The sequence below is a fragment of the Heterodontus francisci genome, chromosome 5 (genome assembly GCF_036365525.1).
Source record: "Heterodontus francisci isolate sHetFra1 chromosome 5, sHetFra1.hap1, whole genome shotgun sequence".
In the NCBI taxonomy this organism is placed as follows: domain Eukaryota; kingdom Metazoa; phylum Chordata; class Chondrichthyes; order Heterodontiformes; family Heterodontidae; genus Heterodontus; species Heterodontus francisci.
The window spans coordinates 82,096,864-82,121,021 of NC_090375.1; the positions used below are offsets into that span (position 1 = coordinate 82,096,864).

Below are 24,158 nucleotides of genomic sequence, written 5' to 3' on the forward strand. Positions count from 1 at the left end.
GGCTATTATGCCAGACGACTGGCCCATTACTCTGTATTGAACAGGATGTTAATGGTTATTTCCATGATAACTCTCAACAAAGATATACACCATTGAGAAAAAAGACTCAGAAGGATGCACCATCTGTGGCTACCTGAGGAAGTTAAGGATGGTATCAGATTGAAAGAAAAGGTGTCCAATGCTGAAAAGATTAGTGTAGGCTAGAAGATTGGGAAAATTTTAGAAACTAGCCAAGGATCCCTTTTTTAAAAAAAGGGAGAAATTAGAATGAGCATAAACTAGCAAGAAATATAAATAACAAATATATAAAAAGGAAGAGAGTGCAAGTAAATGTTAGTCCCTCAGAGGATGCGACTGCAGAATTAATAATGGAGAAACAAGGAGATGGCAGAGACTTTGAACAAGTATTTTGTATCTGTCTTCATGGAAGAAGACACAAAAAAAAAAATCCCAAGGATCGTATACAATCAAGGGGCAAGAGGGAGGGAGGAACTTAAAACAATCACTATTACTAGAGGAAAAAGTACTAGGAAAACTAATGGGACTAAAGGCTTACAAGTTCCCTGGAGCTGATGGCCTGCACGTTCGGGTCTTAAAAGAAGTGGCTGCAGAGATAGTGGATGCATTGGCTGTAATCTTCCAAAATTCCCTGGATTCTGGAAAGGTCCTAGCAGATTGGAACACTGCAAATGTAACAGCCCTACTCAGGAAAGAGGGCAACAGAAAGCAGGAAACTATAGGCCAGTTAGCCTAACATCTTTCATTGGCAAAATGCTGGAATCCATTATTAAGGAAGTAGTAGCAGGACATTTAGAAAATCATAATAGAATCAGACAGTCAGCTTGGTTTTATGAAAGGCAAATTGTGTCTGACAAACTTGAAATTTCTTTGAGGATGTAACAAGCAGGCTGAGTAAAGGGGAGCCAGTAGATCGATTTCCAAAAGGCTGTCGATAAGGTGCAGCAGAGAGTTACTACACGAGTTTATGGTGTTGGGGGTAATGTATTAGCATGGTTAGAGGATTGATTGACTAACAGGAAACTGAGTCAGGATAAATAGGTTACTTTCTAATTGGCAAACTGTAACTAGTGGAATGCCACAGGGGTCAGCACTGGGGCCTCAACTATTTATGATCTATATTAATGGTTTGGATGAAGGGATTGAGTATTGTAGCCACATTTGCTAATGGTACAAAGATAGGTGGGAAAGCAAAATGTGAGGAGGACACAAAGGATCTGCAAAGGGATATAAATAGGTTAAGTGAGTGGGCAAACCTTGGCAGGTGGAGGATAATATGGGAAATGTGAGGTTGCCCACTTTGGTGGGAAGAACAGAAAAGCAGGATAATATTTAAATGGAAAGAGACTACAGAATGCTGTGTTACAGAGGGATCTGGGAGTCCTTGTACATGAATTTGAAAATGTTAGCATGTAATTAGGAAGGCATATGGCATGTTGGCCTTTTAGTGCAAGGGGGATGGAATATAAAAGTAAGCAAGTCATGCTACAACTGTACAGGGCATTGGTGAAATCACACCTAGAGTACTGTACACAGTTTTGGTCTCATTATTGGAAGCAGTTCAGAGAAGGTTCACTAGGTTGATTACTGGGATGAAGGGGTTGCCTTATGAGGAAAGGTTGAGCAGTTAGGGTCTATACTCATTGGAGTTTAGAAGAATGAGAGGTGATCTTATTGAAACATGTATGATTCTGTGGGGGCTTGACAGGGTAGATGCTGACAGGATGTTACCCCTTGTGGGGGAGTCCAGAATTAGGGGGCATAGTTCCAAAATAAAGGGCCTCCCATTTAAGACTGGTGAGGAGGAATTTCTTCCCTGAAGGTTGTTAATCTTTGGAATTCTCTGCCCCAGAGAGCAGTGAAGGCTGGGCCATTGAATATATTCAGGGCAGAGTTGGACAGATATTTGATCTACAAGGGAATCGAGGGTTATGGCGGGGCGCAGCAAGAAAGTGGAATTAAATCCACAATTAGATCAGCCATGATATTGTATGGTGGAGCAGGCTCAATGGGTTAAATGGCCTGCTCCTGCTTCTATTTGTTGCGTGTTACGCTTTTATGTAGGTGTAAAAGATTGATGGGTTTAGGTAAGTTAGACAAGGAAAAACTGTTCCTGTTAGCTGATGGTACAAGGACTAGGGGTCGCAGATTTAAGGTTTTGGGCAGGAGACACAGGGAGGATGTGAGGAAGAACCTTTTAATGCAGCGAATGGTAATGGCCTGGAAGTTGCTGCCTGTGAGGGTGGTGGAAGTAGAAACAGTAAATGATTTCAAAAGGAAATTGGATACGCACTTGAGGGAAGCAAATTTGCAGGGATGTGGGCACAGAGTGGGGGTATGGGACTAATTGGGTTACAGAAGAGAGAGCTAGTATGGACTCAGTGGGCCAAATTGCTGCCTCCTGTGCTATAATAACGGAGTGTAACCCTCACTGCTCTATATCTAATTGTACAATAATGTAGCAGTAGCTAAGGTCTGGGCCAGACCATCATGCCTTTACATGTGCATTTCTTCAACCTCTTCAATGGAAGACTGTGCTAATGCCATATGGGTGAGCTTTGCTTTGTTCAGCTGCTTTAACTTTATTGTGAAATAATATACAGAACAATTGCTTTGATTGAACTCATCAACACAATTTGTTTACATATCATGGCATAATTAACATGCTTTGCTGCTCCACTTCAGTGAATCATCTTGTTTGACTTAAACAAGTTATCTTCTTCCGTCTCATTGAGCCTGTTTATTTTTTTTGTGGGCTGGATGTGTGCGGAGGGTGGTTTCTGCCTCATCAGCCTCCTTTGTTGAAATTTGCTTTTTTTCCATAATATAAATTTATAATTTTTATTTTATCCCAGACTATTAATCAGCAGTAAATCAAAAACTTTCCAACATATTGGGTGTGAGATGTTTATCATTTTTTGGCCATAAGCTGCTAAATTTTTTTATTAAATAAAAACAAAATGCTGTAAATACTCAGGTCTGGCAGCATCTCTGGAGAGAGAACCAGAGTTAATGTTTCAAGTTAATCAATAACCTTCCACCAGAAGTTTCTTATTCATCAGCTATGAGGAGACAACATCAAAACTAGCTCATTAGCATCCCAAATATGAACTATCTCAGACTTTTTTTTTAACCTGCAGAAATAAGCTATGCTTTTAAAACACATTTAAAATGAATCAAATCCTTTCAGTAGAAAAATAAGCAAAAGATCCTGTGACGCTGATCATATAGATAAATGTAGACGGTAGACAGCCCTTTCTTATTGCACATCTTTGAACCATTGAAAACCCAAAAGCGCTCTCTACACATTTCATAAAATTTCATATTAGCACATGTAAACATCAATATTGATAAGTTTCTCAGCAGAGTAAAGACAGCAGTTATAGCAATTAGTCATTAGAAAGGTGCTGAGTTACAATAGCTTTTGGTTCTGTACCTGCATTTTGAGAGGGTGGATAACGCTAGTGTTTACTTTAAAAAAAAAAATTATGCAGATCACCATCTGATTTTGTTCTCTCACTTCTTCCTGGTGACGAAATGCTAGACTCTGCTTAGTATCATGTCCTAGTCGTTTGGGTGAGATAGAGAAGTTCACTGAATAGGAAATCACAGATTCGAATCCAAGTCATAATACTCTGCAGTATGTTGGGGCACCTACGCATTGCTCTTTAAAGGTATTCTCAGTGAACTGATTGCTTGGGGTAGCATTAAGTTGTGCAGGTCATGAACTTGGGTTGGTTTCCTGGGTGCTGTGTTAACCTATTTCTTGACCTGATTGGTATTGGAAATCCTAAACTGGGGAGGATTGTACTCTGTTAAAGTTCCAAGTCCTATCACCCATGGTATAGTGATTTTGTGGAAGTTTGAGAATAGTTTGGACTGGACTGTTATGCCTTCCACGTTGATCAGTCTGCTAACACTTCCTGCAGGGCACATACATCATTGATATTTCACCCAAGTGATTATTCGAGGGCTGTTGTATTATGGAGCTGTAACCTAGATTTAAGAACATAAGGAATAGCAGCAAGGGATATGCCATACGGCACATTGAACCTGCTTCACCAGCCAATGGCTGAATTTCTGCATCAACTCCACTATATCCCCAAATCCTTTGATTCCCTGAGTGCCCTATGGTCCATCAATCTCAGTCTTGAACATTTTTAACCAAGTATCCACAGCCCTCTGGGACAGAGAATTCCAAAGATTTTCCAATGGGAATTCCATTAGCCATAGCCTAATTAAATAAATTGAATAGTGCTGGTGTTAAATTAAGAGTAGAAAATTAGGGATAGCATGAGTGAATTCAATGTGGAGGAAATCCTGTCTTGTTTGCTACACATTTGTTTCTATAGCTCCTTTTTTATTTTGTATAGTTATAGAGTCATTGGGCTTGATTTTTTTTTTAAATTCAGGGTCAGGGACCCGAAAATTATTCGGTCGTCGGGTTCCTGACCCTGAATTGAAAATCAAGCCTTGTGGATAACTTTCAGATCCCTACCCTGTGCCATATCTTTAAATGCAAGTACCTTAATTGGGCTGGAGGTGAGTTGCTGCCTTGCCAAAGAAAGCGGGCAACGCCCTGGAGGATCAGCAGAGTAACCTCGCAGGAAAGTGGCCACATGGCCAAATGAGAAGTAATGCACAAGATCCCCAGGTACTGAGATTTTTCACTGCATACAAAAAAAACTTCTCCCGCATTGAACCCGATAGCTGTCCGCGAACCTGAATCAGACGGTTGGGTTTGCCAATTGAAAATTGCATTCTTGCTTCCCGGCCTGTTAACAAGCTCCTCAAGGGGCTTAACAGTCCTTTAATTTGATGCGAGCGGGTTCCCGACTCCCACTTCCACTACCCTATCTTTGAAAATTGGAGCATTTTCTGGAGGCATCAGAATTCAGTGACGACTTCGGGAACATGATCTTTAAAACACGTTTGCACCCGTTCTCGCCCAAAGCACTTTGAAATTCTGACCCATAGAGTTGTTAGAGCACAGAAGCAGGCCGTTTGGCCCCTGTGACTTCATGCTGTCTCTGTAGAACAATCCAGTCAGTCCCATTCTCCTCCTCCTATCCCCGTAGCCCTACAAGTTTATTCCCCTCAAGTACCCATCCAATTTCTATTAAGAATCCCCTCCTTTCCAGTCCCATTTTTCCATAGATCACAACCATAAGAGTACAGCGGAAATCTCTCGGTGCGTGTTTATACTGGATTTTTGCTGTTGCAGTTCAAAACTAGTTCCATTGCCCTGCTCTCTCCCCATAGCCCTGTATCTTCCTCTGCTTCAAAAATTTGTTTGCTATTCACTTAGATGCAGTGGTGTCTGGCTCAATCCCATCGGAAAAGTATTCTATTATCAAACAATTCCCTTGTATAAAGAAATTTTTCCTAACCCCACACACCACTCCTTCAGTGATATCTTATCACAGACTCCCCAACTTGTGGAAAGTACTTTCCTATTCCTTGCATCAAAGCCTTTCAAAATTGAAAAGGCTTCATCAGATCTCTTTTAGCTTACATTGCTGCTGTGGAAATGGTGCTAGTTTCTCAAGACTCACTTTGTGACTGTAGTTGGTCATCCTTGGTATTGTTATGGTCAATAAACCCTATGCACTCTTACTTGAATGCCCTTTCTATAATAGGGTGCCTAAAACTGCATGCAGCAGTCTAGATTTTACCATTGCCTTGTAGAAATGTTAAAGTAACCTCTCTGCTCTTGTACTCTGTCCCTATTTATAAAATCAAAAATGTAATTAGCATTTTTTAATGGCTTCATTTATTGACACTTGCATTTTTAAAATTATGTATTTTTAGACTGTTGAATTAGAATGCATATAAAATCAGTAGGTCCTGTTGCCTATGAACACCACCTTTTGGATTTTTCATTGTGTAGACACAATGAACATTCGTGTTTGTAATTGCCGATGGTGCCTGTAGGTAGAACTATAATAGTTTTTTCCTATTTACAGTTATTGGCCGTTAGTCATATTTTCCCTGTGATGCTGCAATTCCCCATTTAAAAAAAAAATCACTTAGCGTCTATATGTAGTTGTCGGCTCAGAAAAATTGTGGAGCAGATTTCTTGACCTTTATCTCAACTTTTCGTATACCATTTTTCTTCTCGCCAACCAAAATTCCTATTGTCTGAAGTAAAACTTCAAGCTACTTTGAAAAATTTACAGATTTCAAAATAACATCAAATTATAATATTTATCAGTTGAATCACCTTTTAACACTGTCATTAAGGATTATTAGTTGAAGGTCGTGTCCTGTCTCAAAAGCTGTGCTTAGACTGGATATTTTTATATTACAACAGATAAAGTAATCAGATCTGTGCATTCTGCACATGTACACTTGGCAGAATTACCCTGCTGCAATCTGTATATCAAAAGGCATTGATGAGTGGAAGTATGTATTCCCTTAATCGAAGATTTGAGACTTTTTGCTTTTCCTAAAGACTTTGAAAGAAACTGGAGGTTGAATTCTTAAGAGTTTTTGTTTCAGGCAAGTGATTTATCTAAATATTTTATAATTGTGCTTTCCTGTGATGAATTTCTCACAGTAAAAGAGACAGTAGTGTGAACAGTAACGTCTGTTGCGCAAGAGCTAGCATGCGGATACAGAAGTACCTGTGATTGGGTTTTTCTTTAGTAGATAAGAAATGAGATGGACTATAATCTGTGGTCAATAGCAGGGCCCTGCCTGCTTGTCCAAGTACTTCAATGCTCCCACTGCAGAGTTGAGCATGGGAATTTCTCTCTGCCTCACTAATCTATATTGTAATTTTAGAAACTGTAGGGAAATGTGCCAAAAACAATACAGCAGGGAATTTTAAAAAATATTTTTGGCTAAGTACTGCATTGAAACGATGACATTCGTGTGTAAGTTGGGGCTTTCTTTCAGCAAACCAGAAACCTCTGATGACACAATTTGTCATGATAAGCCTTCCAAGCTAGATAACAGCACTGTGAAGAAAAATAATTCAGCTTTTATAATTTAAAGAATTGGTACGTGACTAGATTCCTTCATAGATAATGTCTGTTCTCGACATGCCAGTGCAGCAGGAAGTAGAATGCTGCAAAAATGCAGCAGAGATATGTGTATGAACCACAACTCGCTTGTGGCTTATTTGGTGCATGTTAAGTCTGCACTCAGAGCTCAACACACTTTTCCATCATTAGCACATGCTAGCAACAGCACCTCAATTAGGGTTAACAGGTTATTCTAAGTGATTAAAAATCAACTAAGGGGCAGTTCTGCTCTGTTCATGCGTGCTTTGGATAAACTGAGAAACCATAAAATATGTCTAATATTGGCAGCCTCAGTGCCACATTGGATTCCATAATATAACAGATGGCTTGAAATATGGGGCTGAATTTTCATTCGGGGTTGGGGACTTGACATGAGGGCTAGTTCCGGGTCCCAACCCCACGCTCTATTACAGCTATTTTGAAAAAGAGAGCCAATTAAAGGCCAGTGAACAGATGCGCCATCCAATCAGGGTTGGTGGGGAGGCTCCCAATGCTGGTCGGCCAATGAGAGGCCCTCCAGCACTCAGATTGGCAGCCCCACCAGCCAAGGCAGGAGCTGCCTATCTGAAGATGGAGAGAGAAAGCCAGGTGAGGTTTTATTTTTTTTTAAAAACAGCCGCAGCTACCTGGGCATGATCCTGAAGGGACAACCCCTCCAGGGGATGGCTAGCAACTACAGCTGTGGCCTGGTGGCTATTCCAACTGTGGAAGGGGCATGCCTCAGATGAAGAATCATGCCCCCAACACCTTCTCCCACCCCCCACCCTGGGTCCACCGTCCGGGCCAAAGTGCACTGCCCACATGGTCAACTGGAAATGCCAGTCAGTGTGACAACAGGACCTTAAAAGGCCCCTTAATTAAATTTATTTGCAGGTAGTTAGTTATCTGCCACTTGCCGGCAGACAGCCGAAATAGATTGGGAGTTGGGATAGTGGCGGGAAACTGGAATGATGGCTGGCGGCATCAAATTGGGGACCCACCGGCCTGCACACCTCCAATCCAGACCCTGACCGCGATTGAAAATTCAGCCCCTGATTTCCAACAATGTGATTTGTCACTGCCATTCCTTCCATGCAGAAGTTAACTGAAGTGAGGCAGCTTCAGAATGTATGAAATAGTGAACTCCTGCGACTGCATTTTTGCCTGGCATCTAAATAATGGCCACTGCTTCCTTTTGTAAATCAGGACTTTACAAAATAATTGTGTATCACGTATTCTTTTGTTCTGTCGCCAAAAAATTGGGTGAGCTTTTTAAGTCTCCCATCTTTGCCTTAAGATTGGTTAATTCAGACCATTACATAGGGCCATTTAGGGAAGTTCAGAAAGCTGAACTTTGTTTTAAAAGCGTTCAAAGGACTTCAATGTAAAGTTGATAAGATGCTAATATGAGCATGAGATACCAGCATTTTATTGTTTGTGTTGGGATGTGGGTGACTCTGCCCAGGCTGTATTTATTGTCCATCCCTTATTGAACAGAGAAGGTGATGGTGTTCTGCCGCCTTGAACTGTTGCAGTCCTACTGATGACACTCCCACTATGGTGTGACACAAGTAATCCATTTTTATTTTTATAAAGTGCAGGCTACACCAATACTGTAGACCATAGCCCATAGAACCAGAGAAAAGTTACGGCACAGAAAGAAGCCATTCAGCCCATCGTGTCTGCGCCAGCTGAAAAAACTAGCTGTGCAATTTAATCCCACCTTCCAGCATCTGGTCCATAGTCTTAAAGGTTACAGCTCTTCAGGTGCATGTCCGGGTACCTTTTTTAAATGAGTTGAGGGTTTCTGCCTCCACCACCATTCCTGGCAGTGAATTCCAGACACCCACCACCCTCTGGGTGGAAAAGATTTTTTTTTTCCTCATGTCCCCTCTAATCCTTCTACCAATCACTTTAAATCTGTGCCCCCTGGTAATTGACCTCTCCACTAGGGGACACAGGTGCTTCCTGTCTACTCTATCTAGGCCCTTCATAATTTTGTACACCTCAATTAAGTCACCCTTCAGCCTCCCCGTTTCTAAAGAAAACAACCCTAGCTGATCCAATCTTTCCTCATAGCTGCAACTTCCAAGCCCTGGCAACATTCTTGTAAATTTCCTCTGTACTCTCTCCAGAGCAATTATGTCCTTCCTGTAATGTGGTGACCAGAACTGTACGCAGTACTCCACCTGTGGCTGAACCAGTGTTTTATATAGTTCCAGCATTTACATCCCTGCTTTTGTATTCTGTATCTCGGGCAATAATGGAAAGCATTCCATATGCCTTCACCACTTTATCAGCTGGGGTTCATATTGAGTACCCAGCATTTAGAAGCATGGAGAGATTTAACAGCATTGGGAGTGGACCTGGATTTTGCTGGAATGGGAGATGCGGTCTTGGATTTTGATAGAACTGGGGTAGGGAATGAATCCTACATTATGGCAGACTGTAGTGCAGGTGCTAAGGGTTTGTAGTATAGTGGAAGGTCCTGACGGTATAAATTGGGAGTGCAAGATTTTAGGTATCTGTCCTAGATTGCCTATAAACTGGTATGAGTCTTGTGATTTTCTAGCACTGGGGAATGAAATCCTTGGATTTAGTAGCCAAGGGGAAGAATCATGAGGTTTGACAGCATTCTGAGAGGAGTGGCAGCATTGGGGTGATTTGATTTGGTCCATCAGCACTGGGTCTTGGGCTGTAAGCACCAGGAGAAAGTTTCAGGGTTATGGCAACGGGACAGGGTTCTGGACTAGGGTAGCTTTGTCAGTTGAGACATTAAACTGGGGTTTGGGGTGGAGGAGAGGCGGGAAGATGTCTGCTGCAAATATTGACACACCTGTCTACCTCATTGGAAAAACTCTAAATTATTCCCATGAAAGTTAGCACAGAAATGGCTGGTCGGAGATGCATTCTAGGAATTTTGAAGGTTGGACTTGCAAACAATACTACAGAAGAAAGCTGAGCAAAATGAGTGTAGATCAAATTGCTGAAAGCCAGCTTAGGTGGGTTTGACATGAAAGCAGATTATTAAAGATATTGCAGTGTAGCAAGGAATAAGATCAAGCTTAAAAACTAGCAAAATGTTGCTTAAACTTATTAAAGTTTATATTAGGGGCAATCAGCTTAGTTTATGGCAGGGTGGAAAGAATTGGTGTAGCTTGTTCATATATGTTCCATTCACTGATTTAATAGTGAAAACCTGTCTGCTTTTTGAAAGTTGTTTTAATTTGAACCCTACACCCCAAATTTTAAAAGCTGCAGTGATGCACAAATTATTTAGTGCATGCTTACTGTGCATAAATTTAAACAGGCTTTCAGTCACTTGATGAAGGTGATAATCTCATTGCTACTGTTTTCTCTTGGGTGTACTTCATTTGTACTGTAACATAAGCTGAGATGTCATCCAATCAAATTCACAGTCTAAATATATCAACATTGATCAAATCACAGCTAACGTTATTGTATCAAATAGTGAAACATGCACAGCTGCTTGCTTGAAATGGGCAAGTTTGAAGATTTTGTTGATAAATGTGAAGTGGTTTAAATAAAAATCTTTGTCACATGCATGATCCTACTTGTAGTTGAGGTTCTCAGGGTTTATTATGAAATAGAAAAATCTTTGCACACTGCAAAAAAATTAATTGAAAGCAAGAATGTTAATGCAATTTTTTTTCCCAGTCCCAAACCATGAACTACGTTGGACAGTTGCTGGTAACAGTCAAAGAATTGTACAAGGGATTGAATCCTGCAACACTCTCTGGATGCATTGATGCGATTGTGGTTCAACAGCAGGATGGCACTTACCAATGCTCACCATTTCATGTTCGATTTGGAAAGCTAGGGGTACTTCGGTCACAGGAAAATGTGGTAAGTTTCCAATTATGATTAGAAATTAATGTAATGTTGAAAGCAATGGATGAATGAACTTTACTTGAGCCAATGTATTCTTGTCATATTTTATTCGATCTGCTATAACTGTGCAATGCAGTGTTAATCCTAGAGTTGAATTCCATCTTAAAGTTATAGATCCCATTATGATACCACTTATGTTAGCTTTTTATGTTACGCCAGTTACATATTCACATGTATTTTTCAAAAGTTGAAAAGTTCCATGGCATTTCTGTCTTCATATTGAAGATAGAGAAGCTAAAAAGAAAAAGACCTGAAAAGGCAGTCCAAAACAAAATATGAAAGGTTTGGTTTTTCAAAATTTTGTAATGTTATATATGGCATGGAGCCTGAGATCTGACATTTGTTCTGTCATTATTAAACTGAAAGATCCTCAAAATTCAGGGATGAGAAGTATCCATCTGACTCATTTCTCTAGTACATTATCTCGCCCATCGCCATATCTAATTTGTATTTTGTGTCTCTTTTACCTTACTTAATAGATTATTCCAATTTGCGCACAGCAAACTTCCACAAACAATGACCAGATAATATGTTTTTTGTAATGTTGATTGAGGGATAAATATTGGCCAAGGCACTGGGGTAACTCCCTTGGTCATCTTTGAAATCGTGCCATGGGATCTTTTACATCCACCCGAGCAAACAGGTGGGCCTTGGTTTTACATCTCATCTGAAAGACGGCACCTCTGCCAGTGCAGCACTCCTTCAGTTCTGCACAGGAGTGTCAGCCTTGATTTTTATGCTGAAGCCCTAGAATGGAACCTTGTGGTTCAGGTACAAATGCTGCTAACTGAGCCACAGCTGACACCATTTAAGTGCCTATACTTGAACAGAAATCAACTAAAACCTGGCTGCTTCATTTGATTTCTTTGGGACTGGTTTTCCAGTCATTCAGAAAACCACTTTGGGACCCTGGAGTCACTAGAAAACAGACACAAAACTTGTTTAGAGAAAACTTCAAGTTGAAAGAAAACCAAGGAAAGCAGGGACAAACCGAAGTAAAATATTTTAAAGTGTCCCTTTCTGGCATTGCATGAACAATTATCTTAATTAACAGCCATAACTTTCTACGAGTCTTAATAGGGAATTAATGCGCAAATCAGCAAGTTTTTAAAAATAATTAAGACTAAGGACAAGATGCTGTTTGTGCAAGTCAAACAGCGGAGTGGCATGAATTGAGCAACAAGTTCTGGACATTCGCAACTCCAGATGTATCTCTTAATGCCTACAACTTTTGTATATTAGTAACAGCATGCGCCATTAATGTGCTGTTATTTTTCCAGCACAATCTGGCCTGTTTTTTTTCTTGTTCATAAATGGCTATTGCCATTTGAAGTTATTTGCTATTTGGACGTGAGGGGAAAGAAACATTTGACAAAGTGTTAAAATATCATCCTGTTGTAAAATCATCTGTTTTTAGTCTTGCAAATTCTCATAACTTTGCCAAAACATTGGAGAATTAAATACAAGGAAGTTTTCAGAATTGAAATACAAAATGCACGCACTAAAATGATACCAAAGGATAAATGAATTCTATTTAAAATCTTGGAAAAACTGGACATTTCTGGCAAATTATGACTCATAATTATTCCATGTTGAAATATCTGCTTTGGTAAATTTTCGGCTAATTACAATGGCTTAACTTGCTATTTCCTAGTGCTGATTTTGAGTAAAGGTAACTGGCAATTTTCGGAAATTTACCAACTGCTCATATGCAGGAGTCATTTGTTTCCTGTCCCTAAAATACTATCCACTGTACTCTTGTCTATCAAACATTATTGAATAGGAAACTTTTATTTATTTAGAGATACAGCACAAACAGGCCCTTTGGCCCACCGAGTCTGTGCCGACCAACAACCACACATTTATACTAATCCTACATTAATCCCATATTCCCTACTATATCCCCACCATTCTCCTAACACCTATCTGCACTAGGGGCAATTTACAATAGTCAATTTACCTATCAACCTGCAAGTGTTTGGCTGTGGGAGGAAACCGGAGCACCCAGCGGAAACCCACACGGTCACAGGGAGAACTTGCAAACTCTGCACAGGCAGTACCCAGAACTGGACCCAGTTCGCTGGAGCTGTGAGGCTGCGGTGCTAACCACTGCATCACTGTGCATAAATATCCATAAATTGGATATTTTATGAAATTGTTTAAATATTTTATCTGAGTCCCAACATAGGGTACATCACTGCGAGTTGTACATTACTGAGTTTGAGACAAAATCACTTGACTAAAGTGAACCCAGTAGCAAATGTAATGCAATATTTAGTTTATTTTATAGACTCCACTGTTGCATATTAATTTTTTTAGGTTTGGAAAAGTGTTCTATTCTTCAAGGTAGCCCAAGGATCTGCACAGCTGCTGAATGCAAACTGTTTGTGCCAGCATTGGATATGGAGGTTATCTCTTCACATCTAGTGTAAAATAGTTTCACTGATGTATCTTAACAAACAATGTCTTTAGAATTAAAAAAAAAACTCTCTGCATTTTACCTATTGGACACATTTTCCTCTTCTCCCCATCAAATACCATTTGTCCACCATCGTCCAAGTGATAAAACACAATTGTTACACCATTAACCAAGTAAACATTGTGGGTTGAATAGTGGAATGGATTAGATACAGACACGTCATCCTTGGTGTCACAATCCAGTCCAGAATGTTGAAGATAAGAAATAGGACCAGGAGTAGACCATATGGCCCCTTGAGCCTGCTCAGCCATTCAGTAGGATCATGGCTAATCTTCTGCCTCAACTCCACTTTCCCACTGTCTGCTATTTATAAAATGAGCTTCAGGATCCTTGATCCACTTTCAAATGGACATGTATCTGCAGCATAAAACTGTCCCTAAATCAGCAGTGGTTCGAAGTCTCGTTTAGAGAGGGCACAGGACAGCCAGTGTTGGATAATGGACATTTTATACTGGAGTAGTAAGATATGCTGTTCTTGTGGGAGTTGAAGCATATTTTAGGGGTATAGTGGAAATAATTTCCCTCTGGGAATGCTTGATGTTGGGTATCTGACATGGCGAGTGTTCATTCCGTTATGCCAAGACCTTTCACCTTAACCAGCACAAAATTCACAAATGTTTTGAAAAATGTGTTTTAAGTCAATATTTGTCATTCATTTCTGCCAAGGATCTCTCTTGAACTCCCACCTCAACTTCTGACAGAAACCCCAAAGAAACAGTCATTTTTCTGAGATTTCCACTGATCTTCCATCAAAGCTACTAATGTTGCATTATCTGTATCACACTGTCTTTTCGAGAATGCCAATGATTTTGAAAATCCCATAACCGAAATGAAGAAACTATTTCACATATGTCATTGCCCAAATTAAGTATACTTCAGCACATGACTGGGAGATTAGCTTTGTGTTTCAAAATACGGGAAGTGTGAATCAAATGCCTTCCTTTAAGGGGGAACTATTTTTGTTCTCGTAATTGTTACAATTGCATACATATTCAAGTCCTTGCAACATCAGATCTAACTCATAAAGCACTTTGTTTCACCATCAAATTGCATTGGTGCAAATACACTGTTCACTTAGTTGAGTTGGACCATTTATGTTTAAAGGATGTTTCAAAAAATGTTGCAAGAACCTGTTGAAAATGAAATATTGCAGATAAAATTACAAATGAAATCAATAAACAAAACACTTGCAATGTAATTTAGTTTGTGGGCATCACTGTTTTAACAATTTTCCATGTTCATATTTCGCACATGCAATTATTGAGGGGTGTATTGTTACAGCAAGGTGGTAAGGGGTGTGGGAGGTTCCGACTGTTTACCTCCCAACTGACCGCAGTTGTGTTTTGTTTAAAATGATGAGTTATCCCGAGTGTTTTTAAGTCAAATAAGCAGGGAAATAATGGGTTAAACAGTAGATAACTATTTATTATTACGCGATTCCTGAAATGGTCACAACTGCACCCATGCATACATTTACTCACATACGTGCACACAGAAGAATAGATATAGAGGAAGAGAGGTAGGCGCACGGGGTTCGCGGTAAGCCTGTTGAATCTTCTCCGAGGGCGGTTTCTTTAACGTTGCAGGCCTGGATGTTTGTAGTTTTCTGGTGGTTAAGACTTCAGACTGGAGGCAGGCAAAGTTGAAATGTAGAATTCTCAGTAGGGCTCCTTGTTTTGGCTGAACGACTTTGCACAGCCCTTGGCTAAACTGCTTTTCTGTTATGCTCTTGTGATTCGCTCTCTCTCTTGCGCACTCGCTCTCATTACCATTAGGCCGGGGGATCAGCCCTGGTTCAGTGAAGAGTGCAGGAGGGCATGCCAGGAACAGTGCCAGGCATACCTCAATGAGGTGTCAACCTGTTGAAGCTACAAGCCAGGTCTGCTTACATGCCTAACAGCATAAGCAGCATGCGATAGACAGATTTAAGCGATTCCACAACCAACGGGTCAGATCTAAGCTCTGCAGTCCTGCCACATCCAGCTGTGAATGGTGGTGGACAGTTAAACAACTAGCAGGAGGAGGCGACGCCATAAATATCCCCATCCTCAATGATGGGGGAGCCCAGTACATCAGTGCAAAAGGCAAGGCTGAAGCATTTGCAACAATCTTCAGCCAGAAGTGCCGAGTGGATGATCCTCAGCCTCCTCCTGAAGTCCCCAGCATCACAGATGCCAGACTTCAGCCAATTCAAGTCACTCTACGTGATATCAAGAAATGACTGAAGGCACTGGATACTGCTAAGGCTATGGGCCCTGACAACATTCTGACAATAGTATTGAAGACCTCTGCTCCAGAACTTGCCAGTTTTGATGAAAGGTAATGACCTTTCATCAACTGTTTTTCTCTTCGTAGGCGCTGCCTGACCTGCTGAGTATTTCCAGCATTGTCTGTTTGGGATTAAACCAATCTGTTTGCAGCCTCGGTGTGTCGCATTTGAACCCAAAATGAGCTTCCGAACTCAATCACACAAGCACTAAAACCGCCTATTTCGATCTCTGTTAACAGTGCCCGACTTGGCTGCTCTCTCAGCTCATCTGCTGAAACCCTCATTCATGACTTTGTTACCTCTACACTTGATTATTCCAATGCATTCCTGGCTGTCTCCCACATTTTACTCTCCATGAGGTCATCCAAAGCTCTGCTGCCTTTTGTCTTAACTCTCACCAGGCCCAGCTCACAATCATCCCCTCTGCTTGCTGACCTTCATTAGCTCCCGGTCAAGCAATGTCTTGATGTTAAAATTCTCATCCTTATTTTCAATTCCCTCCATGGCCTCACCCCTCCTATCTCTGTAATTTCCTCCAGTCCCACAACCCGACAAGATGTGTACGCTCCTCTAATTCTGGCCACTTGAGCATCCCCAATTTTAATCACTCCGTCATTGGTGGCTGTGCCTTCAGTTGTCTTGACCCAAACATTGGAATACCTTTCCCACACCTCTCCCCCTCTCCACCTCACTTGTCTCCTTTTAAGACACTCCTTAAAACCTACCTCTTTGACCAACCTTTCGGTCATCTCACCTAATGTATCCTTGTGTGGCTCAGTGTCATTTTGTTTTATCTTACTTGACCTTTGAGGTGAAGATGACCATATCGGTCATCTGAGGTGTTTGGTAGGGTTCCAGTGGGTATGTGGGTGGCTGCTAAGGCCGATCTGCACCCGGAATGTTCTGCAAATAGGGTAGTATACCACAGACAATGGCGTTTTGCACGAGCTGCTGGCTTGGGCTTTCCTCTCCTTGCGTTTTCTCTCTGCCTCTGATATGCACTTACTTTCGAAGGAGGCTGCACTGTTTTTTATTTGGTTGTACCAGGTGCAGTGATCCTGGGCGAGCTTCTCGCACAACTCTGGGTCGATATCAGGAGTCAAAACAAAAAAGGGTCCTTCTAGTGTTTCCTTTGACCACCACGAGAGTGCACCCCAAACTCGAGCTTTCCATAGAAAATTCACATTGATAATTCTAGCCATACATGACCAGCCCAACTCAGTTGTGACTTTCTCAATATGGTGTGGATGTTTGGCATGCCAGCTCTGGTGAACACCTCAGTGTCTGGTATTTTCTCCTGCCTCCTGATCTTTAGAAGCTTCCAAAGGCTGCTCCAGTGAAAGTGGTTGAGTTGAAGCTCAACCTGTTTTGTTTTATAACGTTCCTGTGAAGCATCCTGGGGTGTTTTATTACCTTTTAAAGGAGATATATAAATATTACGTTGTTGGTGGCGGCGGAGCTGGCCGTTCACCATCTCCTCTAACCCCCCCACCCCCACACAGATGGATGACTAGAATCTAATCTTCTAAAATCATACATTTACTTAAGAAGCTATACCAATGCGCTTCTGGTCGTCATCCCACATTGTATCCTCCGTAAACTTGATATCACCCAAAATATTGCTGCCATCTCCTTGTTCGCACCAAGTCCTGTTCATCTATCACCCCTGTGCTCACAGATGTACGCTGGCCCCTGGTCAAGCAATGCCTTGATTTTTAATTCTTACCGTTGTTTTCAGTTCTCTCCAAGGTCTCATCCTGCTTTATTTGCATAATCTTCTCTCGCCCCACAACCCTCCCAGATATCTCTGCTCTTCTAATTCTGGCCTCTGGAATTCTCTCCCTAAACACCTCTGGCGCTCTCACTCCCTTTTTCCTTTTTTTAAGACACTCCTTTAAAACTTAACTCCTTGACCAAGCTTTTGGCCCTAATACCACCTTTTGCAGGTCTACGTTAAATTCTGCTTTATAATGCTCCTGTGAAGCACCTTGGGATGTTTTATCTTAATGGTACTTTGTAAATACAAGTTGTGATTATGGTTAAATGTGTCTTGCTTTTATAGATGTTTTGGCATAATGTTTGAAGAGTTGTCTGTGTGGAAGACTTTTGACTTTTAAAAGCGATGCTGAATTTATTTTTAGTGCTATTTTGGGATTTGCAGATTGATATCGAGATTAATGGAGATCCAGTGGATCTGCACATGAAGTTGGGAGATAATGGAGAGGCTTTCTTTGTACAAGAAACGGAGGAAGAAAATGTATGTAACAATTTTTGACTTAATTTGTAAATATTTTATGCAAATACATTGTGTTGTGATGTGCTTATGCCTTATGGCAACTGGCTAAGAAAGTTGTTCATTTTAAACTTAGTTTTTACATTAGAAGTAGACCATGCCCCTCATGACCAACAAAATCACGTTTACTTTATACTATCTAAATAAAATTCAATTGAAATCAGTTGGGGCAGAAGTGGGGCATAATTTCCTACATACAGCACTTTATTTGCCACAATATTTTGATTATGCAGTGAAGAGGAGAAGCATAAATGAAACAGCCAGAGTAAGAAGAATTGAAAGGGAGGGTAGGGAATTTGTGGAAGATGGAAATTGACTGTGGTCTCTCATTCATACCGCAACATTTGCTCAAGAGTATATCGGTGTGTATGAAAAAGGGTCAGATTTGGTTATTTTGTAATAAATGAAATGTTCCCAACAATTAGTTCAGTTAACCATTGCTTCTGAATTTGCTGAATACTTTTATATTTTTATTGCTGAGTAGAACCGCTCCTTTTTAATATAAAGTTTTAATAATAATTTCAGCTCACTCTTGCAAAAATGGGCAGGGTAGAGAATTCACTGTGAAGCCAGAGGAAAGTGTTTTTTTTTTAGCTAACTTGAAAAAAGGATCTGAAATTCCTTTGCTGCTGCTCAGTCACCAAGAGTGCCAGACTGAGATTCTTGGCTATTTGCAGCTCTAGATGCCATCACTGTCCCAGGTTAGGGAGACATCATCGTTAGCATTTTTCAGGTGGGTGCATGCCAGCAGAGCCCTAGAATGTTGGAGTGGCTCCATGCTCTTCCAACATACCTGAGGAGGCCTGGGAAGGATCTCCTGGAACAAGAGCTGGGTAAGTTTTCAGTTCTCCAGGAGCTTCTCCAAGGTGCTCAATCGCCTTTCGGATTGATTACCTTTTCCCTAAGATATATTTCGGGGTCTCTTCAGAGGCCCGTAATGGAAGCTACGCAGGTTGTGAAAGCTTAAAATGACTGCTTCAGAAAGCCACAGAGGACAAACTCAATTAAGGTGTTATCCTCCCAAGTACCTTTTCTTTTTTAGTGCAAGATGTAGAGAAAATGCAGGGAATTAAGTTTTTTTTAAAAAAACAAGAGCTGCCGATGCTGCTACAAAAGGTTGAAAAGGCTGAATAGGCTACTCCCCTTCCTTTTGTATGGCAATGTTTGGAGATTGTTAGGCTTATGTGGTGAGTGCAAGAGAAAGAGCAGAGAAGAACTTTTCATGAAATAAGAAAACTGTTGGTTATGACTGTGAAGTGTTGGACTCTACTGTGTGTTTGTGTTGTGCTGAAATTTGTTCCAAAGTTGGGATAGCTGGGGCTAGAATCTCAAGTTGTAGGATTTCTAAGGATATGGTCATACTGTAACTCTTATCAACATGAAGCAGTTTCACTTAAATCTGATGCTGCTGTTCCAGCATAAATGTGTCTTTAATTCAGAGTCAGGATGTAGAGGGAAGAGGAATGAGACAGGTGGTCCTGCATCACTTTGTTTTGGGGAATTTGAATGTTGAAACCCAATTTATAGTGCACGTATCAAGCTCCATTTTGCAAGTAATTTCACCACTGAGCCTTTATAAAGGTGATTGCTATGATATTGAATTGAGTTACAATTGTCAAAGGAGAACAGCAGCCATGGAGTAATTTAACCAAAGCCAATATCATCCCGTGTTTGCAGTATGTTAGGAGTAATGATCAATGTATAAGAACTAACGATGTAACCTCTACTTCTGGCAATGGATGTGCAGCAGTGCAGCCCAAATTTATATGTGCTAAATAATTGTTAAAAATAACAAATATTTGAGATTGATTTCTTCTGTATTGAGTTTCAGCATCCTCTTTTTTCTTTAATTGGTTTTCAGACCTAATCATAAGCAAGTTACACAGAAATTTTAGAATTAGTTTTGTTTTCCTTGGTTTTCCCTGTTCCATTGTGCAATGTCGTTGGCATTTATTTCTACTACATTTTCATGTTACCTGTGCCACTTCCTGTGGTGAGTACCAAGAGTGAGTAGGTAATTCAGGCTGGGATTGTTTCTTCTAATCATCCCAAAAATTCTAAGTAATAAAATGATGCATGCAGGAATTTGAAGAGAATTGGCTGTAAGAATTGCCTGTCCCTCTTTCTAACGTTCCCTTCACTGTTGTTTTTGATGCGAAAAGAAGGGATTCCATAGACATTGGATAATGAGACTGCCATCAAAATCATATTCTCCTAAGTGTACATCAGGAAAAAGTAGGTGTTAACGTGCACAGTGTATTTCCGTTCAATTGGTGATGCATGTAGCAATGCCTACAAGTTTTGACACATTAGGGATAATTTTCACGCATGGGTGGAAGGCTGGCTGTTGTGTGTTTGGTAGGGAGTATGTTGGTTGGCCGATCCCATCACCAGTTTTTTGTCTGTACCCAGCGAAAATCACCTCCACCCAATCCACTTATTTTTTTCCCCCTTAATTGTGTTTAGTGATCAAGCAAAATTAGTTTGCAAAGTAACGTTTAAGTTGCAGTTGACTATTACAAAACCTGTAAATAAAACTACTGACTATCTTTCCTCCTATCTTTCTTCCCCCAGGACACTTTTTGGAGGGGGTGGGGATGAAGCTGGGATTTTCTGGTACTGAAAATGTATATTCCTGGTTTATGGCCATAATTATGGCCTAGTATCCTTCCGAAATGCAACAGTACTGCCAGTGTCCAGGCAATATTAAAGATGGCAGCATGCTTTTTTTTTTAAAAGCAGTGTAAGTGTGATCACTGTTCCCTTTTCTTAGCACCAGGGGGAAAAAAATGACCACTACCCTGTGTAAAGCCCAATTATCTATTCTAATTTTTAAACAAAAATAAACTTCTGCCATTCCAACTGGGGCTGCTCCATCAGGAAAAATCCTACCCATTGACTCTAGTTTGGGAGGGAGCGATGAAAGCTTTGAACTAAAATGCTGCACCATAAAAGTACCTAAGCAGTTCCTTGTACGTTTGAAAACTAGTCTGCCATGACCGCATTCATACCTGGTTGTGTGGGGCAGGTCGATTTAGTGCCTAAGGAATTTGATTTTAAAAAGCAGCTCTATGGTGGCTATTTTTTTTTTTAAATATAGATTTATATCCAGTGCTACTTAAAGTACCAAGGCTGTAGGTAATTCCTCTAGTAAAAAGATTTTGCTTCCTTTGTTGAGAACATATGTTTTAAGCAGCAGCCAAGACATGTGACTTTAATTATAAGCTTTGAATAGTCCTTTGTAAGAAAGCAGTCTCACCATCCTCTTCATTTCATCAGCAGCTGGTTTCGATGGCTTCCTTCATATTTTGTTTTTATGCTCTTTCTGTTTTCAGGCTTTTGGGCCTAACATAAAAGCCTCTTCTAGGAAAGAGTGAACTGAAGCAAGACAATGTATACTTTCTAGGTTAGCATGCTTCGGGCAAATGGCAAGCTTGTTTATTGTTTCAGGATTGCATGTAGAATATGTGCAGGAGTTTCGCTATCTGTTCCATTTACTTCAGGAAGTTATTAATTTCATCTAAGTTGAGACATTTTTGTAACTGACTATCAAACAGTCATTCACAGAAATAAGCAATAACAGCTGGTAGTTGAAGCCTGATCAAAGGCATTTTTGAACCAATTCAAGAAAAGGTTCTGTTTAGTTCATTTATTTGAAACATTTACAATGTCGTCCATATGAGTTGAGTTTTTAACAAAATTATGTAAAGATCAGACTAATAGTCTCTTTTTAAAAAAAAAAAAATCCTGATCAGTGTGGTAAAGTCTTGCATCAGACTTTGGGAAGTGGGTGAATAGCAGCTTATTGTTGGTGAATCCATCTCCTGTATAGCTATACAGCAGGATTTAGGTTTGGACAGGCAGTTTGGCCATTCTGCTCGCTTCAGGCCGAAGTTTTAAGTTCTCCCAACTGTTTTTGGCAAGAGGCACTTAGGTTCTTTGTACTGGAATAGCTGTATGGTGAGTGCAGTACATTGTATAGAACAAGAACTTGTATAAAAATAGCACCTTACAGGAGCATTGTAAAACAACGTATGACACTGAGCCATAAAAGGAGAAATTAGTTCAGATGGCCAAAAGCTTGGTCAAAGAGGTAGGTTTTAAGGAGTGTTGTAAAGGAGGAAAGTACGGTGGAGAGGTGAAGGGAGGGTTTTCTAGAACTTGAGGGCCAAGGCAACTGAAGGTGTGGCCACCAATGGTGGAATGATTAAAATCAGGGATGCACAAGAGACCAGAATTTGAGGAGCGCAGATATCTTGGAGGGTTGTGAGGCTGCAGGAGATTAAAGATAGGGAGGGGTGAGACCATGCTGACAGTGCTCCAGAAATCAGTCTATCACAACACACATTATGAACCCACTTTCTATTATTGCTGCCAACTCTTTTAAGTTGGTAAATGCAGGTTTGTACAACTGGATGAAGGGATTTGTGTACATTTCATTAAGCATTCCAGTTTCCAACTGACTGTGATGGATATAATCTTGCTGGTCTGAGTGGAGCAGTACTTAATGTATTTCAGTTAAGCACAGGTTGCTGTTGAAGAGCTCATGATGAAATTAGCTTGACCATATCTCATCACTATTTTTAGGGGTAGCCAGTTATAGCGCAAAACTAAGTCTGAGGCTGCAGGGTAATTGGTGTGGTAAATGGCTGTCACACTGGTGCAGTAATGACTATTCTTCAGAGGTCATGTTTAGACTTTAATTTCTATGGGCTTGAGGCTTTTTTAAAAAGATGATACCGAGCAAATAGTCTTCAGTTTCCAATTGAAATGACTGCATTTGCAGTAGACGTGTAAACTGCAAAAGATTTTGTTGCACCTGAAAGAAAACCTTCCTTCTGCTATTTCTGAATATTCTTAAATATTATAATTTGCCACATTTTCAATTTAGACTCCTAAATTTTTGGTTTGTGTAGTTTATGCTCTGTATACTTTGCAATTTTTTTGTAACTAGGAGAAAGTTCCTCCTCACTTGGCTACCTCTCCCATCCTTACAGAAGAAGGGAAGTTCTTCAAGGATATGCAGCTGAACTTGGGAAATTCTAGAGCTGACCTATCAATGGAACAGAACTTGGAGAATATTGTTCAGGGCACAGCTTCTGAGAACTCACTCTGCACTACCTCGGTGAAGAAGAAAAAGCGGCGGAAGAAAAAATTTAAACTAGATGGCAAAAAGGAAGAGCGTACGTCGTCAGCTGGCAGTGAAGACATATTTGAAATGGACATTAGTTCTGAGGAAGACAAACCAACACCTTCTCCCAGGTAAAAATAAACTTACTTTTAGTTTGTAACTCTTGGATTTCCTTTTGCTCTTGATATATTTCTGATTCAAAAATGATTAAGTAAAATATATCTTAAGGTTAGACATCTATCTTGATGGCTCAGTAGATAAGACGATCCATTGTAATACTCAAGATTGTCGATACTTTGTCTTTTAGAATCACTTAACTGTCAATAGATTCACTTAATATCTGCAAGTGGGCCTTATCCCCTATGATCTGCCTTTTGTGGAGTTGCATAACTTGAGAGCTAGCAATTAACATACTTGTAGTAATCTGCTTGCTGAATTAAACAATAGTATTATCCAATAATATCACATTCACTTCAGATTTGTGGTTATTGAATACCGGAGTATTTGGATTATAGTCAGTGTATTTACAATTCAGTAAAAATATTAAGTCAACGATATTTAGTAAAACACTAAGTGCAAAACAAATACAAGAAAAAGTTTATAAGGAGTTACTCTCTGTAGAAATAGATTTGAATACAAACAATCTTTTTCATTTTTAAAGGCAGGAGTACTGGTTACTAAACAGATTCTGCTGAAAATTTGCCATCTGATGCACACAGTTATTAATGTACAAATTGGCCAGCAACTTGTAGCGAGGAAGCAATACCCTGTGATTTGCAGTTCACAAAGTAACTGGCTGATTTATGTTGCTCTGCCATTAGTTTTGCAAAAATGACACCTCATGCTTAACTTCCCCCTGATTTCATGAGGTTGCTGCATTTGCACATTAGTTGCCCATTAAACTCGTCACAGAAAGTTTATGAAGTTTTGATAGCATGTGTACCTTTTTAATATAATAATCGTTAATGCTTGTCAAACGACCTCACTCACCCAGAAAGTAAATTGTGAAGTCTCATTCCTTCAGGTTGTGATTTGTTTTAGGAGACTTT

The 24,158-nt window shown here is 40.2% G+C and overlaps 1 protein-coding gene across 4 annotated transcripts in view; it reads left to right on the forward strand.

The window, feature by feature from the left end:
- The window catches only part of lpin2 (lipin 2), a 125,187-nt gene that overhangs the window by 38,925 nt on the left and 62,104 nt on the right, over positions 1 to 24,158 (forward strand). For 3 of the 4 annotated variants that reach the window (XM_068031702.1, XM_068031701.1, XM_068031703.1), the window contains 3 exons: positions 10,704 to 10,892; positions 17,847 to 17,942; positions 22,933 to 23,240. In XM_068031702.1, the coding sequence (XP_067887803.1) occupies positions 10,713 to 10,892; positions 17,847 to 17,942; positions 22,933 to 23,240 (584 nt within the window). In that variant the 5' untranslated portion in view covers positions 10,704 to 10,712. Of the gene's footprint in view, positions 1 to 10,703; positions 10,893 to 17,846; positions 17,943 to 21,365; positions 21,385 to 22,932; positions 23,241 to 24,158 lie in introns of those variants that run through there. The other variant, XM_068031704.1, reaches the window with a different exon arrangement.